The sequence below is a fragment of the Haliaeetus albicilla genome, chromosome 10 (assembly GCF_947461875.1).
Source record: "Haliaeetus albicilla chromosome 10, bHalAlb1.1, whole genome shotgun sequence".
Classification (NCBI taxonomy): Eukaryota; Metazoa; Chordata; class Aves; order Accipitriformes; family Accipitridae; genus Haliaeetus; species Haliaeetus albicilla.
This window is the reverse complement of record NC_091492.1, coordinates 11,610,453-11,630,202: the sequence shown is the minus strand read 5'-3', so window position 1 is coordinate 11,630,202 and position 19,750 is coordinate 11,610,453. Positions and strand designations below refer to the sequence as shown.

General features: G+C 38.6%; 1 protein-coding gene across 5 annotated transcripts in view; it reads right to left on the bottom strand.

Moving 5' to 3' along the window:
- The window catches only part of PEPD (peptidase D), a 177,981-nt gene that overhangs the window by 98,892 nt on the left and 59,339 nt on the right, over positions 1-19,750 (bottom strand). For 4 of the 5 annotated variants that reach the window (XM_069793476.1, XM_069793473.1, XM_069793477.1 and 1 more), the window contains 4 exons: positions 19,190-19,251; positions 12,334-12,378; positions 3,594-3,669; positions 2,110-2,156 (listed from right to left, as the gene is read on the bottom strand). In XM_069793476.1, coding sequence (XP_069649577.1) covers positions 2,110-2,156; positions 3,594-3,669; positions 12,334-12,378; positions 19,190-19,251 — 230 coding nt within the window. The remainder of the gene's footprint in view (positions 1-2,109; positions 2,157-3,593; positions 3,670-12,333; positions 12,379-19,189; positions 19,252-19,750) is intronic. The other variant, XM_069793475.1, reaches the window with a different exon arrangement.

The window sequence follows — 19,750 nt, the reverse complement described above, 5'->3', positions numbered from 1 at the left end:
TTCACAGCCATCAGTGGGAACTGCAAATACACCTGGGGAAGAGGGTCACACAATTCAGAAAGCTTTCACAAAGGGAGTGGAAGGCCTAGAAACACCAGAAAATGAAAAACTTCATTAACTTTTAACTATCTTTTAAATACAAGTGTGAATACTTTTGATAAATCTACACAGCCTAAGAATTTTGGTTCTCTGCACCCTACCAAAGCTGTCTAATGCAAGCTATCTAGCCTGTTAACCAAAAAAAAAAAAAAAAAAAAAAAAAAAAAAAAAAGAGAGAGAGAAAGAGAGAGAGATTTAAAAACTCTACTATTTCATTGAAAATTGTCTATTTTTGGATGTTACCTATTTTTAGGTCTTTGAAAGTTCCCTTCTTAGACTACATTTATGGGTTTATCTGCATACAGAGTAGAGATTTCCTAGACTGTTTTCTAACTTCATTTATAAACATTTCAACTACACATTTCTTGCCAGAAAGGTGTGGAAATGACAGGTTTACATTTTTAGCACCCTTTTCCCCTAAGCAATAAGGGAACAGAAACCACAGCAGGGATGAATTCCACCAGCAATAGAAACTGAAGTTCTCCAAGGCAGACACTACAGAGGTAGTCTGCCAAGACCTCTTTCATTGTGAAATAACTTCAATCTCTTTCAAGAAGTGTAATCTATCAAGACATATGGAAGAATAGAAGGCAATTTTAAATAGGTTTAATAGACAGTTGCCTAATTTATTTTTTTTTAATTGAAAGACACAAATAATCTTTTCAAAAGGTTGATGTGGATGGAAGAAGGTAGCCAGAGAAGAATTGAAGTCCTGGAGTAAAAATGCAATATACCTCATAGCCTTAGAGAAGAGTGTATATACATGTATTTGTTGCATGACATTTAAAAGCACCTGAGATCAAACTCTGCTTTATGGAAATTTTTGATTACTATTTTTTTCCAGAGCCAAAATTTCACTATCTGCATGTATAGCATGGGCAGTGAGTAAAATGAACACAAACACAAGGTTCATTAATAAAGTTAACAGGGGAATGTATACAACATTTTTTTTTCCCCCTGTTACCTCATGGTATACGCAACTGCAATTTGAAGCAGTCAAATTACAGGCATGAGCCTATAGAGTCTGTAGAAATTCAAACTGCTTAAATGTAACAATAGTTTTTCCATGTTACATATGTTCTAAAGGCATCATTTGTTTTCTGAGCTACATTGATATCCTGATGACAAACATCGAGGCCACTTCATTTTCCCCTCACTGGGCGCCACATTAGCCTGCTTTACCACCAACTTTTGAAAAATTACTGTCAAGAAACAACAGTAACTGAGATATTACTGCTATTTTCTATTTCTTCATTACGCAAATACTTTGAAAATTGAAAATACTGTATGCGAGCTAAAAATAAAGGGACTTGGTGATCAAAACCGTGCTTTGTAAGATAGGCTGATGATGATCTAATGTAAATATTGATTTAAAACAGGAGGCATTGTTTTCCTTGTATCTAGACACATCACTACTGTATCAGTTAGGAGCAGCCAATCCTTCCTATATATGCCTGTACAGCATGTTTTCTTCAACATAAGAGATATATGCTGTATTCTTATTGACTTCTTAACAGCTGTAGTAACATCCATTACACTTGTGAGATGAGCTCCTTGCACAGGCTAAGTACAGGTAATGCCAACTTGTTATTGCAGGCAAAATGTAATTGAACACAGCCTTTTTTAAGGTTCTTAAACAGTCATACATGCAGTCTTCTAAGCATAACAAGCATAAGGGCAATGTTTATCCATAAACACCATTTTATGGGATGGCTTCAAACAATAACAACAGCTACTTTGTAAAGCTTCTGTAAATTACTAAAACTCCAGAAAGAGAATTATGCTACACTAAACCATCCCCCCAAAATAATCAACCATCATCAAATGCATGTTTGAAACTGATGAAGTACCACCTCAAAATAATAAAACAATGCTAACACCAGTCTACAAAGAGCAATGAGCTCTCAGTCACGACTGAATCAATGCTACTGCTTTGCCTCAGCTATTGCTTCTACCCATACTACAGAGAGACTTTCTCCTTTTTATTACAATTATTGAAAGAACTCTTACCTCTCCATCTCGTATTCTTTCATACCTGCTTTTACTGCCTTCATTACCTGTAAGATACATATTAACATGGGACATTCATAGCAGAAGGGAATCTCGTATTTATAAATTTATGACTTATGACCGAGTATCTCCAGAGGAACCTATATTACAAAAATATCATCTGTACTTCATTTAAATTTACATCGGTAGATGCATTTTAAAACTACATTAGAAATCAAACTCACTTTAATCTTTATAAATGCCTACAGTCTCCAGCAATAAAGCCAGTTTAATTGCCAAACTACTATATCCTAGTGAAGTGCAGCTCATCAAAATACCAATGCTTAATTCTGAAAGCTCTGGTGAACTTGGCAGCAAGTCCTTTTGGTTTACTTTTATGAAACACTAGCAAAACAAAACTGTGAACTGGAATATACTACAATGGTAGATTGTCTTTCATATATCACAGTCTGAATCAACAGAAAACTACTGGAGTTAACACTGGTTTACAACCCATAAGTCTTATTTTTGTTCTCAGATTTGCTGAGAATGTACACCAGGTTTATTCCTTTGCCTGTTTGTGTATTACAAAAGTTCTAGGCAGCTGCTTTATAGAGGAAATTCTCTCAGATGCGATAACATTATTCCAGGATGATGAAAGACCAAGGAGAATGAATGGAAATGACTATCCCTAGACTTTTCAATTTTACAATATTCACTTTAAAATATTTTTACACCTCACAGTTCAGAAATCTGAGAAGCAGAAGCAAAGACAACAGTTGAGTCAGTAAACTCATCAGCTACTTCTGCCTAAGCTCCCTCTGGTCATCGCTCAGAACTCATTGCATCTCTGCATACCTATATGGAGTACAGGATTGACACCCAAGTTAATCTTGTCATCAATATCAGTAGAGCAGTATGACTCCACTGGTACAGTGCTAGGTCCAACCTGAGTAGCCTTGCTGAAAGCCTGGATTTGTCTTTGCCACACTGCTATGTCAACAGAACAGCACTGTGAAGCACCGTACTGGGGGACATACCCATCTCTGAGGAGCAACCTAAGGAATCTTTGGACTATTCTCCACTGTGCGTGGAAAGACTCCTTCAGTTTGTAAGGAACTGGAGAGAATAACCTGCTAGTTAAACTTTTCCGAGCTGCACATGCTGACATGGGCCAGCAGAATAGTCTTCACCTCTTCTTTCTCCATCACTATACAGGTATTTGTGCATACAGGACAGATAGATTGCAAGCAGGTCACCTTCTGCTGAGGCTCCAGCTCTTACCCAAAACCACACTTCATTTTTCACACATCACAAATGCACCAGTGAGTTCAAGGACAATGCAAGGTATATTACTGGGCTGTAATAGGAGGGATATTATCCCCTTATTTCTATCCAGCCTTTCCATTATTTTATTACTAAGCAATTCAGCGTCGCTGGGAACATTTTCTGAGTACCAATGCTACACTAAGAGCAAAAATTATTAACAGTAAAGGATCCATTACCTCTTTATGAGCTTCACTGGAGATTTTATTGGTGTAGCGCAGAACTTCCAACTCCATGTCTGTCTTAATCACACGACTTAAAGAAAAGTAGAACAGATATCAGGTTAGGTTGCAAATTCACAGCTTAAGAATATGAAATAAAAAAACCCTGAAAATAATATGCATCACCTATGGTAAAATTAGATCAAGTACACCTCACGAAAAAAGAGCTATTACAGTATTCATGACAGCAAAGTTTTGTTGGCACTGATTCACCATTAGCTAAACAATCTCACAAAGGGAAGTCACAAGCATTTCAAACATCAGCCTGCATTATTTTAATACTAATAAACAAGTGGTCCAACCAACATTTTTTCAACTCATTCTACAATACATTAGGAACAAAAGAAACGTGTTTCTGCATTTGTCATGGCTCAAACACTACTTCAAACAGAACATTTCTACAAGCATACTTCATTTACTTTTTAAACACAATTTGAAACTAGTTTACGTAAGGAAATTCCCAGAGCTCCAGAATTTCTATTCAGCACAATCCCAACTCCCACCTATTTGCAATACCTCAAAAGGTGGGCGCAGGGAGGGGTATGTGAAGAAATGCTATTTCTGTTTGATATTAAAAAACCCAAAACATGAAATTCAGAAACAGCAGCAGCAGCAATTATAGCCATAATGTCCACTCTCTTTGACATGCTTCTGAAGGAAAAAAAAAAAAAAAAAAAAGACAAACCAACCCCCCGAAAACCCCATCCTGCTCTTCATGCCTTAAGAGATACTGTATTTGTGTCTATTTATGAGCCTTGATACTCTGTTCTGAACTCATCTCAAAAATTTACCATTAAACTCTTATCTACTTACACTACTTTCTACCATGTATTTCAAATAAAAGCAGCTATTTAGTGTGACATGAACAGGGAAGCAGAGATATTTCCATACCTTCTATTAAAAATTACCCACTCCTTCCACTGCTACACATACTGATTTCCTAATATTTCTCATGCTCATCTCAAAGGCAGCCGTGAAGTACATACATACTGTTTACAAAGAACAAAACTACATCTACTGAATCGCATGAAAATATTTAAATTGTGTTTTCCAGCTCCACTCCAGAGCTTGCAGCAGTTACAAAGTACCATAACTGTTATATTTTGAAACTGCCACCAAGACACCCCTTTTTTATTATAACATGCTCCTACTCACACTGCTGTAGAAAACTATTTACTGTATATCTGCTCCAGTAGTTTGTTTTAATGACTCCAGAAACAGGTTTCTCAGCCATCAGTGCCTCTGATGTGTGATAAGAGCATTTGCCACAGACAGCGATTGCATCGCTATGTGGCACAGGCACTCCCCTTCAAACACAACTTTTCTGGCAAGAGTAAAGGTACCTTTGTAAAAGCGCTGATATCAACCAAAACATTCTTACAGAAACACAGTAGAGGGGAAAGTATTGACATTCTTAGCCAATTGGAATATGACACAAAATAACCATTATGCACATTGAGAATGAAAAGTACAAGGTTTTGGCTGGCATAGAGTTAATTTTCTTTCTAGTAACTGGCATAGTGTTATGTCTTGGGATTCAGCAAGAAGGCTGGAGGGGCACAAGAAGTTGGGAGGGGACACAGCCAGGGCAGCTGACCCAAACAGCCCAAAGGGGTATTCCATACCATGTGATGTCATGCCCAGTATATAAACTGGGGGGAGTTGGCCTCGGGGGGGATCGCTGCTCAGGAACTAACTGGGCATCGGTTGGCGGGTGGTGAGCAATTGCATTGTGCATCATTTGTTTTGTATATTCCAATCCTTTTATTATTATTGCCATTTTTTTTTATTGCTATCATTATTAGTTTCTTCCTTTCTGTTCTATTAAACTGTTCTTATCTCAGCCCACGAGTTTTACCTTTTCCTTCCAATTCTCTCCCCCATCCCACTGGGTGGGGGGAAGTGAGTGAGCGGCTGCATGGTGCTTAGTTGCTGGCTGGGGTTAAACTATGACAGGGGAATGGATTGACATTCTTAGTCAATTAGAATACAACACAAAATAATCATTATGCACATTGAGAATGAGAAGCACAAGGTTTTAAAATGCATGCCGAGGTGAAAAAATTACACTGGGATGGTATAATCTGCTCACCATGGGTGAAGAAACAAACTTCTGCTTCTGCCTTTCAGCCAAGACATAAAGAACAGTAGCTCAAATATATTCATGTTAGAATGAGGTACCAAAGGCTTATGGATTATTTTTTTTTCTTTTTTTTTTAATCCTGTTCTTTGGAAGACTGCATGTGCTAGCAGGATAATTTAATACTTGCTTGATGTGCCTTTATATTACTTTCAATATACAGTACATATCACTGATCTGCAAGTGCCTAAAATATAGGTTGTTTCATAATTCAGTCGTCTAATCTCTTTATTGGGATCTGCTAGTAATACAAGTTAGTAACTGCTCAACGGCAAGTGCAAACAGTATTAGAACCTATTTTACTTGACGAGGTCATAAGGCTTCAGAGTCAAGGTATTTATTTTAGATCATAACTTCTCAGGTATCTTTTTGCATATACAAATTCATGCTCAGCCTCAGACAGACTTTTTATGCAATGCATCACCTTCATTTACACAAGGTCAAGCACCAAAACATTTAATGGAAAATGTTTACTCATTCTGAGACCAACAAAACCCACTACGCAACCGTTAGTAGGAAAGAGAGGAAAGATGTACAATTGTGCGGGGAAGATGATCAACTTCACCCTCCACTAGATACTAGATTCATTAGGCTCCTGTGTTGTCTGAAGTGGTACTGTTGATGGAGTTCCCACCAGCATATTTGGGTAGCAGAAGGGCATGTATTTCACCACCTTCTCACTGTTTTGATGGCATAAAAAGCAACACTCTCCTAAAACAGGTTTAAAGCATTGCTAGTCAAGCACTGTGGTTCGCACTGTAAGGCAATCTTGTGGGTGATGAGTGGTCCACAGTTCTCATGATGTTTTCCCCCCACTTCCAAGATAGCGCTAGGAGGAAAGTCCCACCTTTGTTCACAAACATGAACTTCAATTTTCTATTAAAGACAGCTCTTGGACCAGTTACACACTCTGCATACATTCATTAATATTTTAATGGGAACAAATAATTTCCAGGCTCCAGCTAATGCAATTGCAAAAATGTACAGATTCAGCATGTAATGCAGTTCTCAGATTAACAGGCAAGCCACTCAATGCAATCAAGTTAAAATAGAAGCACAAGTCTCCTACTGTCTTTGACCTATAACTTTTAATTCTTTTTTTCCCCCTCCATTTTACCAGTGTAAAAACATTTCTTCTTCCTCACTCTCCTCTTTTACATGTATTTTGTGCTTTTATTTGCACTTGCCACATGAGCAGGTGGTCCTTTCATGTATGTCAGTCATCCAACAGAAGAGAGAAGCTTTAAATACAAATATCATTTCAGTCCTGAAATTAAGTTTGGGCATTTGAAGTGGCTGGATACCAAATTTCATGCACAACCTGTTTTCCATTAATCAAGTGGTCAAGCGCATACAGAATTTGAGGCAATTATGAGGCTGAAACTTGCATGACTCAACTACATTTTCCTAGACCAGTGCTTTCCTGCAAGATACACAAGTGTTTGCCTCTCTATGTGCATTCACCATTCCTGATCATACCGCCAGTAGTTTTTGTTCCCAATTATCAACTCCGTGTTTATCAGCTGTCTTGTTTTATGGTTTTTAGTACCTGCATGCAACCTTAAAGGCTGCTTTCTTACATGTGTGGAAAACGTCTGGGTACATCCACTTCTTGTCCTCCTGGAAACATTATGTTTACAGACCACCTAGTAAGTATAGATGCTGCCCATGTAGACAGACTCCACAGTCCTGCCTTGTCTTCACTCTTTTTCACCTCTGCTGTTACATTTCCACATTTTATTTATAGAAATTTCTCTACCATAGTCAATATACTTATGCTCTTCTGCAAGCTTTTGCATAAGAACTTGCTAACTGATTTAGCATCAAAGCCAGTAAACATAGTAATGCACATATGCAAAGAAGCATTACAGTACAATTCTGAAAGTTGCACGAACACCAAACACGGGAGCTCATCTTGAAACAGTTCAAAAAGATGTTCAGAGGTTTACAACATAAATAAAAAAAACTCTGAAAAAACAAAAAGCATACGCCCAGCTTTTAAGACATTAACATACAGATCACTTTCCCCAAAGAAACAGTTATAGCTTTCCAAAGTAGTGCAAAATACAAATATATGAAGTCTTCCACACATAACTATCAAATCCCATTTTCATAGAATCATAGAATCATTTAGCTTAGAAAAGACCTTCAAGATCATTGACTCCTACCATCAACCATGCCCACTAAACGATGAAGTGTCTTGTCTACGTGCTTTTTGAATATCTCCAGGGATGGTGACTCAACCACTTCCCTGGGCAGCCTGTTCCAGTGCTTGACAACCCTTTCAGTAAAGAAATTTTTCCTAATATCTAACCTAAATCTCCCTTGCCTCAACTTGAGGCCATTTCCTCTCGTCCTATCTCCAGCCACCTGACAGAAGAGACCAGCACCCACCTCACTACAACCCCCTTCAGGTAGTTGTAGAGAGCCATAAGGTCTCCCCTCAGCCTCCTTTTCTCCAGGCTAAACAACCCCAGTTCCCTCAGCCGCTCCTCATAAGACTTGTGCTCCAGGCCCCTCACCAGCTTGGTTGCCCTTCTCTGGACACGCTCCAGCACCTCAATGTCTTTCTTGTTGTGAGGGGCCCAAAACCGAACACAGTACTCGACATGCGGCCTCACCAGTGCCGAATACAGGGGAACAACCACCTCCCTGCTCCTGCTGGCCACACTATTTCTGATGCAGGCCAGGATGCTGTTGGCCTTCTTGGCCACCTGGGCACACTGCTGGCTCATATTCAGCCGGCTGTCGACCAGCACGCCCAGGTCCTTTTCCACTGGGCAGCTTTCCAGCCACCCTTCCCCAAACCTGTAGCGCTGCATGGGGTTGTTGTGACCCAGGTGCAGGACCCGGCACTTGGCCTTGTTGAACCTCATACAACTGGCCTTGGCCCATCAATCCAGCCTGTCCCGATCCCTCTGTAGAGCCTCCCTACCCTCAAGCAGATCGACCCTGCCTCTCAACTTGGTGTTGTCTGCAAACTTACTGAGGGTGCACTCGATCCCCTTGTCCAGATCATTGATAAAGATATTAAACAGAACTGGCCCCAATACTGAGCCCTGGGGAACACCACTTGTGACTGGCCACCAACTGGATTTAACTCCATTCACCACAACCCTTCGGGCTCGTCCATCCAGCCAGTGGATTTTCATCAAGGTTACAGGAAAATACAGCATATACAGGCACAAAACAAGCCGTACATTGCTAAATGATTATCTTCTAGTACCACCACGATTATGGTAGATAGACATTGGTACACTAAAGTAACAAAAGGCCATTTTGCTAAGTGCTACCATAGAAAAATTTCCTTCTGATTACTAGGGAGAAAATTTGGACAAGTCTGGAGTTCATCTGCTGTTAAATGACATTTTCTTTTCAAAACAGTGAAATTAATACTTAGGGTATGCATTCAGTATCAAATTTGAAATGGGAGCCCTGTCATTTTAAATGAAGTGTTTAAAAGTGTTTGGAAAAACATTCACTCAATGGAAAAAAAAAAAGTGAAAATACGCTCCGCAAACTGCTGAAATCCAGTCTAAGGTCAAATTCTTTTATGTTTTATCCTTAAGTTTCATAGCAAGTCAGAAAATGTTGAGATCTTGAAAAAGGATGAGTAAGCAAGGGAAGCAACAGATCCTTAATCACAAATGCTTTGCCCCTTGTCAGTATTGAACCATTTTCTCTGCATTTTATTAGAAGACTGTATAATACTAGAGTTGCCTTTTGTAGCTCACAGTTCTCCCTGGCTGGTTCAGGAAGCTCAGCCATTTCACCTCTTGCTGGCAGTTTTGACAGCATGGTATAGATTGGAGTTTTTCTGACAAGTATCATGTAAAACAGAGTAGTTCAGAGCTTGCTGAATTTGAAATGATATGCATCCATGCAAGCATTTGATTCAAATGAAGCAGTTTCCTACCCTAGAATATAATAATAAAAAAAATTCATCTTCCTAAAGGAAAAATACTCTTAATTCTAAAAACATTATTGCTTTCCAAAGAAAGTTTCTTGGGCAATTACTTGACTTTCCAAGGAAATTTCTACTTTAGGAAGTTTTAATACACATAGACCGTCATTCACATATTGATTTCACCAGACACTTAAATCCTAACAATGGTCTTTAACATACTTCTGACTTAAAATGAAAGCCACCAAAGTCGATAAAACCTTTTAAAACACTTTTGAATGCAAATCTGAACTTTGGCTTCACTTAGAATTCCCTTTCCTTGAAAGCCAGATGGAGGGAAGGTGCATACCAAGCATCTCTGCCCCTTAAGATCGCAGGGAGGACAAAATCAGAATTCCAGGCTGGCAGTCACAATTCACAGAAGAGATTCTCTCTACACCAAAATGAACAGCTCCAAGTGCTGCCTTTCTACTACCTCAATGCTCCATCTATCTCAGTACAACCTCAGGGCATGGACCTCATGTTTGTCCACCCCTGACCTTCCTGAAGATTTAACCTCCCATTAACCCAAACCACAGAGGAGAAAAGCTTATCAGGTGACACCTTGGTAAGGTGGATGGAACCAGAATGAAAGCTAACTTGGGAACAAGCTTGTAGCCCTAATCCAAAGCCTTCTGCAGCTAAAATTGTCATCTCTCTCTCCCTGTAGTGCTGCTGTATCTACAGATCAAAGCTTGGAAGTTAGACCAGGCCCTCTTCAGGTCCCCTTTCTTGCCCCTTGTCTTTCTCTGCTAACAAGAGTACAAAAAGGCAGGCAAACAAGAGGAGCACAAAAATGACACTGTCAGGTTAAAGATGTAGCTCCCTCCTCCACTCCTCCAACAGCTTGTCAGGTCACTCGGAGAATCCTCCTCTGGCTGCTGGGCACATGATAATGAAGTATCAGAGGCTGAAAGTTCCCAATGTCTTAAACAATAAAAAAGCCCCATGCCCTACACCAAACCAACCAACTAGAACTCAGGAGCAGCCACCTCTACAGGAAAATAAGACTTTATGAAGAACTTCTAACTTGACTTATCCTTTCTATTATTTTTGTGAGCAATGTAGCACAGCATCAGGTGTCTCAGAGCATGTGTAAACTTTTCTATATCTTCCCTATCGGTATCTGTAATGACAGGAGCTTGACTAATTCAACACTAATGATATTTCAAGAAACCCCAGGTTTTACTGAACTCCTCCTTTACCTAATCGTGTTTAATTTGTGCATCTGAAAAGGACATCCCAACACATCAATGTCCGAGCTTGTGTTCTGTCTACATTACTCAGGACTTTGCACCTCAAAGGCTGCACCAACTCTTAAATTCAGAAATCAATTCTCCAAGATAACTTACTTGTTTTAGAAAAGGAAGGGTCCAAATTCTAGAAGGACAGAATTTAAAGGCAAGATTTAAAAATTGGTACCCTGAGCTTTTTGTGTTACAAAGCACTCGCTTCCCCCCCCCACGCTCATCAGCAGGATTTGCAAGCAATGAGTCCCACTGCTACACATCTCCAGGTCCATCCATGACTCAGTGATGCAACAATGTCTAAGTAAAGTTGCCCTGCTTCCCAATTTCCTTTACAACTTTTTTATGTCGTGCCAAGCAATGAAAAAATGGCTATAACAACAGAAACGTGACCTATTAAAACTTTTACGTGTTCTGAAATTGCATTGATGTTCAGAAAACAACTCCACAGTTTTCAAGCCAGCAATTAGATGTAGATGAAGACAGTAGAAGATTGTTCTCAGCATATGTGCCAATAAGAAACATTAAAAATAATAATATATAGTAGCATATAATACAATAAGCTACAACAGTGGTAGTCAGAGTGTACACTTCCCTGCTTGTATTTTAAGATTTTAAGCTTATCTGTCTTAAGTAAGGATTTGCTTCCTCATTTCTAGATTAATACACTGAAAAAGCTTAGATAAAACCTAATTCATTAGCAAAAATCCACTATGTCGTTTCTTCAGTTAATTTCCTAAGTGGAAAACTAGAAAGCCCTAGTTATGGAGCAATCCTGAGGACAAAGTCAGCAATGCTGACCAAAAGAGGAAAACGGGTAAAATACAGTAGCTTTACAAGCTACTAATACACTTAGTCACACTCTAATTTTGTCTATTCTAGATACGCTACAGCAGACTTCCCCTAGAATTACCAAGTATAGTTACATGAATAATAATTCAACAAAATTACTGCTGTTAAAATAAATCCTAGAAAAGTAATAACACCTTATTAAATATTACCTGTTCAGACACAGTTTTCATCTACCTTTGATTTTCATTGTAGAATATGAATTATCCTCAGTTCTTTTCCTATTCATACAAATTCACATTTACACAAATGTGACTTAACTCCTAACACATTCTATAAAAATATATATCCAGACACAATGCTTAAGAAATGTCACATAAATTCTTCACTTTTCAATGCTGTTACCTAGCCCTGTTTTTACTTTTGTACATTATTTCCACCCCATAACGTGAAATCAGCTTAAAATTAAAACTCATATAGTAAAGTAGGAGACTTCTGCTGAGCAAATCTCTCTGAAGCAATGGTACAGAATATAAGCACATTCAGTGTACTCAAGGAGAAAGATTTTATGCTACTCACCATTCTGCAATTTCAGGATGAAGGATTTTGTTGTTCACATTAAATCTACAAAAAACCAAAAAACACATATATTGAAAATCAGCCAGATACACAACAGCAGAGACTTTTTTTTTTTTAAACTGTGTCTTCTCTGAGGATGTGAAAGCTTGTGAAAGCAAATATTGTATTATTAGAATTCAGTATAGATCAGTATAGATCCCAGTGAGGAGAATGCACACACTCATCTTCACTGTGCAAGTATTTTACTTTGAAATACATGAGACTAAACCAGATATGTAATTTTAAGAATGTGCAGAAACCAGAGTAATAGTATGTGCAAGACATTTATTAAACTTCTTTTGACAAAGATAAAATGTTATCAGTTCACTGGTATGAGCGTGGGTTGGACCAGATCGACCTCCAGAGGTCCCTTCCAAATTGTTCTGTGATTTTAACTTTGCTCCTCAAACACCCTTCAATGAAATTAAACACAGCAAATTGCTAATTTCATCCCTTGTTTTATGCCTTCCCATTTTTGTGTGCACAGAATGTGGCATGTGATAAACAAGCTTGCTTTGAGGACTGTGAAAAGGAAAACAACCTCTCCTTGTCTTTTCTGATCTACAGAAGAGGCAAAGCAAAAGCCTCCATCTCACCTTGGCCTCAAACACTTAGCTATTTTTCTGTTTATTTTCTACATTAACAATTTATGTATTCTTGGAACTATTTTGAGGCTCTCTAAACAATAACATTACAGTGGCCAATAGAGTAAGAAGCTGAGTAATTAAGTGGACCACAAATGGATTTTCAAGCATTGTTCAAGGGGTTTTTTGCTTACAATTTAAATGCCTAAGGAGTGTTTTGCATCAAAGATATTTCGTCTGACTCAGGACTGTTGGCTCTTCAGTTAGGGCATTTAAGAGAATTAAAATGCTCCAAGGCTCCCAACAGATCTTCAGAAGAATGTTATAAGGCAACAAGTCATTTTCCCACATTTTTGAAGGAAAAATTAAATCTATTTCAGGTTATTAACCATTCTTGATACCTCAGAAGGGACCGACTAAAGCACAAATCCAATTAAAAAAAATTATTTAGAAGTCACTTCTAATTGTACCAGGGTCTTCCTGCATCCTCAGATAGCAGGAAAAAAACCCCTATGTTTCTCTTTTTCAAAAACATATGCTCACAAACTTATAAAATCCTAACAAGGTGAAGGTTAATAGCTTTGTGTTCCTACTCCAAGATAGAAAACAACGACTTATCACAACATTCAACAAGGACAAGCTGTATGGTATTCAGTATTTGGGGTATTAATTAGAAACCACTGGAAAAGCAGCACAATACAAAAAGCCACAAGTCTCACGACAATGCATCATTATAGAATAAAGTTGGTCACTTGGAAACAAGCAAGTCTCATAAAATCAGATAAAAAGGGCACTTTTTCAATTTAATCACCACCATCCCAACAACTATAACCTATGTACTCCAATGCAGAAATAATTCTGGAATGCAAGAGCCAGTTAAACACAAATTTATACAGAGTATATGAATGATATAGTAAAATCAATCTATAAAAATTCTAAAAAAAACAAAAGCCTGAGCTCCCTGTTTGGCTAGAAAGCATACCAACTGACACCACCACAGAAAACCAACACAAAGAAGAATTAAGCTGCAGCTGCAACAACAGACACAAGGACTTTCAATAATTGTCATCAGTGTATCAGACAGAAAACAGATCAACGAAGGCAAGCGTAAGGAGACACTGCAGCACCGCAGAAAGCTCCAACACCAGCTCTATGCAAATAAGACAAGTATAAACTATGGTTATTATGAAGTAACAAAAGAAAATAAAGGTCAGGGAAGGGAGGTATAGAAGGCAGCTGACTTAGACTCTGAAAACTCACATCTCTTCTCTCAAGAGCCTGTCATGCTCACTTTAACCACAAGCACAAACGGGTGAAACCAAAAGCAAATCAAATGAGCCAAACATGAACTTCACAAGAGAAGGTTGTTTCTCATCTGCACATTAAAAAAAATGGAGGGGGGGGGGGGCGAGAAATTGTACACTTACAATAGCTCAAATAATGCTCTTTTAGAAAAGCAATTTCAGCCAAGAGGTGTACCATCTCTTGTCGCAGTCCCTAGATTTTACCTTTCCTGGCCCTAAAGGTTCTTCTTGAACAGTCTGTGCTGCCGTAAATGCAAGTTTTACTTACTGGCTGAGGCCACCCACTATGTGGCAGCTCCTTAAAACTCCAGCTGTTGTCAATTGGGTAAGCTAATTAAAAACACAGAAAAGCAGTAGGATTGAAACACGAGGGTGCTGGGGGCGGGTGGAGAAGAGGCAGATCATCAGCTGAACAGCAGTTCTATCTCTCACCTGAAAGAGACTTTCTGATATAATGTCAAGTAAAAAACCAAGATCTTAGACCTATGGGACACAGCATCAATTCAGATTTGGAAGAGAATCTGATCTACTGTACATAGCTTTTTCAACGAAGCCAATGATTAAGGATTGAACTGTCTCAATTCCACTTAGCTCATGATAGCTGTAGGTCCTGTGCAAGTGGCTGCAGGGCCATCTGTTTGCAATTGCTAGACTTCTAAAGCTAATGACTCAAATTACACTTCACTTTAGTTACCAACAAGGTAGCTAAACAAACCACATCTTAAAAGTTACTGGTTAAATAGCAAGCTCAAGGGGAAGAGCTTGTCATCACCAACAGAAGTACACAAATGGTGTTTAATTCATGTAATTTGTGCACACAGTCCTACATAAAATCACCCTACCTTGTCCTCCCAGCAAAGTTTTGATCCTGCTAGACAATAAACAACTTATTCTTAAAAAAAATGTACTGCCCTAACATTAAGAAGCTCATGTAGATCAAGCCAATTCTACATTTTCCTGCAATCTGCAAATTGACAATACTTAGATGATGAGATATATGGTCTTGAGGAACAAATTGACATTTTGCTACGGTTGCAATCTGAAACATATTAATGCAACCATTTAATCAACATAGAACTAAGAAATACTACACTGAAAGGCATGTCCAAATTGATTTCATACTCAGTTGTCCTTTAAGATGCGAGACAATTTCATTAGTTCAAAAAAAAAAAAACAAACTAGAAATCTACACCTCCTGTATAATAACACTGTATAATGAGACCCTTTTTTGTCAGTTTAACAAATACACTTTGTGTATATATTGTGATAAAAATCCAAAACATATTCATACACAATGTTAGAATTTTCTACAGTTCTTCAACATGGAGAGCCTTTCTCCTAACGATTGACTTCACTACACAATAGGGAAGAGGCCATTTAGATGGTCTTCACTGTCATACCCAACAAGTGCAGTTCTGAGAGAAAGGAATTCACCAAAAAACTTCATAACATTAGGTACAATTGCTTAAACGGTCCATCATTTACATCAATCGATTCTGAGGATGGAAACCTCCCAACACAGCGAGCAAAGATTTGGTTCCGCAGTGTTTTAAAGTATATGGCACATTACTGTTTATCCATACAGGTTCAAAATCCATTTTCTGTATGGTGAGTCACATCACCTCAAAGCATTTTTACCAGTGCTACATAACCACCACATGATTAGATTTAAAAAATTCCTGCAAATTTTCCAGTCTGAAAAATGAGTCAATGAATTAGGGAAAAAAATATTAAACTAGCCTTTATTAGCAAACAGAAATACATATTTCTAGAAAACAATGCATTATAACTACTTTAGATATCTGCCTTCTACGCTTAAGCCATCTGAAGCAAGTGAGAGCAAGTCACTTCTGTAGGATTCGTAACAGCTATAAACAAAGCCGACCTGAGTTACCAGCAGCAACATTAGTAAATGGTCCAAGTCTCCTGTCTTAAGTCCCTGCCCCAGAATGCTCCCTCCACTGAACCATGGTGCTACCCACCACTGAGCAGGGTGACTTCCCAAGTACTGCCATTCTCCATTTTTACAGATTGCAGCAACATACAAGCTTTTTTTAGTACAACATACTTTGCTACTTGAGAGAGCTATACATAAACTAATGGAAACCATGATATAATTCACTATTATGGGCTCTATTATCACCATAAAATCAAGTTTGATCATTGCTAGCAGGACAAAAATAACTTAGGGGTGATCTTCAGAATGAGCATAGAAAAAACCCATGACCACAGTATTCATTTTGTCTCAAATGACTATTTATTACAGTGTAAAAATTTATCAAATAGTTAGGTAATTATGTTCCAGAACAAGTTCAAAAGGTTCAAAAAGTAAGACAGGGAAGCAACATCATTAGTGCAAGAAAAAAGCAGCTTCTGACAGGAACAGGATGAACAGCCTGCAAAGAGAGCAAGATTCACCTTTTTCAGGAAATGATACATTATTTCTATTATTATCCATCACAAAAAAAACCCCCTCAACACCCCCCCCAAAATACACCGGGGCACAGTCAGTCTAGGAGAAAAAAGACAAATGGGAGCAGGAGGAACACAAAATGGCTCCAGCAAGGAAATACATCTTGGTCAGGTAGCCAGAAAATGGAAACATACAAGAACCCAGGAATAAAATACAGCATCATAGCTAGGGCAGAGCCTGGCCGAGTAGAGGACAGAGCGAGCCAACAAGGCGCAGTCGCAGGCAGACAGGAGGGAGCACACTTTGAAGGTACACATTGCTTGGTATAAACTCCACGGTTTGAGTCCTCTCGGAAGAAATCAATACATCTGAAATATTTGTGTTTCTATAAAGGAAACATTTGATACAGGAGAGGTGGAGAAGCAGGAAAGCAGGAATGCTGAAATTTGTTTGGGTCTGTGTGGAAAACAAATGTAAAATGGGCTGATTTATATAAGCAGTTACAAAAATCTGAGAGGAGCAGAGTTAAAAAGGAAGCTCACCCCCTCCTCCACCCCCTCAATTAGCAGCGTTCACTCTCCACATGCCCACCGCTGGCACGCAGACCAAGCACGCTGTCACAAGAGACATGACAGCCCCGGAGAAGACCGAAGCAGGAGTCAGGGAGATCAAGGGAAGGCTGGAGTGACAAGTGGTTTGAGGGCACGGTATCTGTCAGAAGAGGGGAGTGGATCTTCAGCACATCCAACAACAAAATCAATGCGTGCTCTTCCATACTGTGAGCACAGGAGGGGAAGACACCAACCGGATCTGTCAAAGGCAGGAAAATTAACAACTTGGTGCCTAGGGGTGGAGAGGAATGAGCATATCCCGGATCTCAAAAGAAGTATCTGCTAAACAGCTGGAAATCGCCCCTAAAGAATGGAGAAGCACTCCTCCCAGAGCACACCGACAGCATGTTTACCACAAACCGGGAAGCCAGCGATAAAATAGCATTAATCCCTTTAAGTGTTGCAGGAGACATGCTATTAAAATCTCAAATCAAGTGCTAAATGGAGTGGCTTCCTAACTTAATGTTGACTAGTAACAGAATGTGTTACTAATTAGACTCCAGTTTTTAGTGAAATTCAGGGGGAAAAAAGGGCTTTTTGGTACTTCAAACAGACCTTTGTACATCATTCCCATAAAGAATTACTGCTGGAGTTAATAGCTTGTTTATATTTCATGTGGAGGTGTCTCAGATAAAACTGGAGGTATCGCTCCACATGGATTTTGGAGTCCACCTGTACCTGGAGAGCATAAGATAACCGAGCACCTACTTGGTCAAAGCAACAGAACATCATACTGCTGTAACAGAAGAAAGGACACCAAATATTCATTAAAAACAGCTTGCCTGTATTCTGGAAGAGTTTATATTTAATTCACTGGGCAGCTAAAGATGTCTAAATGTCTGCCACCTCGGTCCTCCAAATCCCTGACAGAATCATTAAGTTTCCATTTAGGTTGTAGGGGGCAAACAAAGTAATTATGGAATCAGATTCCAGATTTCAGTTCACATGACAGAGAAAAGATGATCCCAACAGAAAGCATGCTCTCAGACTATACACATGAGTGCCCAGACTTGCTGCAAATTCTGTGCATTACGATCTTCATTGCAGAATTAATACACTGTCGACAGAGCTGGATGGAGAAAAATACAGTGGGGTGACTGGGAGTCAAGGATCATAAAAAAAAGGCCACCTACTCAACATCTAAGCATGAGTGTGTTTATTTTAATGGTCTATTTAATGGGGGGTGTAGGGGTGTGTGTTTCTTTTTTTGCCATACACTTGAGCTAAAATGGAAAATTATCTCATTTTAGGATATCATAACAGATTAAACAGTTGTATTTCATTTAAAATTGAGGTCATCATCCTCACATCCCAGAGCAGGCTGCGATATATTTTTATTTACTGCTTTTCCAAAATACTGCATGCAGGAAGACATTTTCACCCCACTAGAAGCCAAACTTCAAAAAAATACAACATCAAGGGACACTAAAAGATCACATGTAGGCAGAAGAGTGATCTTTTATTTTATACCTGTAATATGACATCTTTTCAGAAGACTGTGCATACCAGAATCCCTAATACCCACCTTAATACTGTACAAGGAAGTCAGTAAGAGAAAGAAGCTACTCTTAAAGATTAATTTTTCTGAAATCTGAAAACCAAATATTCCAATCCCAAAAGTGGAAATGGAGGTAAGAGGATGAGTCTGTTTGGTTTTAGATACTTAAAGCAAACACAGAGAAACATTGGATGATCTTAGATGCAAAAGAGATTTCCAAAAAAACCACCACTGTACTTCAAGTCATTAGAAATATGTCAAACATTTTATTTCCAAAAACATACCGATACATTTGATCTGCCATTCAGCACCCTGTTATTAGGAAAAAACATGATTTAACGTGAAATATAAAATGAATTCAACATAACCATGCAACAATTAACGTATAAAAAAGCCTTGTCACTTACTGGCTGATTCCCTCAAATGAAGCTTCCTTGGAGACATTTCCGCTATCGGTATTAACACCACGCTAGGAAGGAAAAGATTAAAAGGACCATGATTCTGAGCCAAACGCAAGTATTTAAAATTTAAATCATGGGGAGAACCTGATTGCAGCAAGTTTTTAGGAAAAAACTTATACGTAAGTTTACTTGAATCATAATAAATTAAAAAACCCAGACTGTTTGTTCAAATGCAGACCAATGTAAGAAATCATTGGTTTCACAGGAGACCAGTGTACAACTCAGGTTAGGATGTGCTGCTTAGGAAAATGGCAAGCTTTGATTTCTAATTCCCTTATGTCTTGAGATGGAGCTAGGAGACCTATATAATAATAAAGGGCAAGAGATTAATAAACGGGCAAGGTTTCTTCTAAAGTAATTTCATTTAAAAATAAATTATTATGCACTGCCTTGGCAATGCTTACTATTTAAATTTGCATGCCATTCCCCTACAGCTTTCCATTCGAGCAAGTAGCATAAGCAAGAGTATTTTGGCTGCTACACAGCAGATGAACACTTCTGACAACA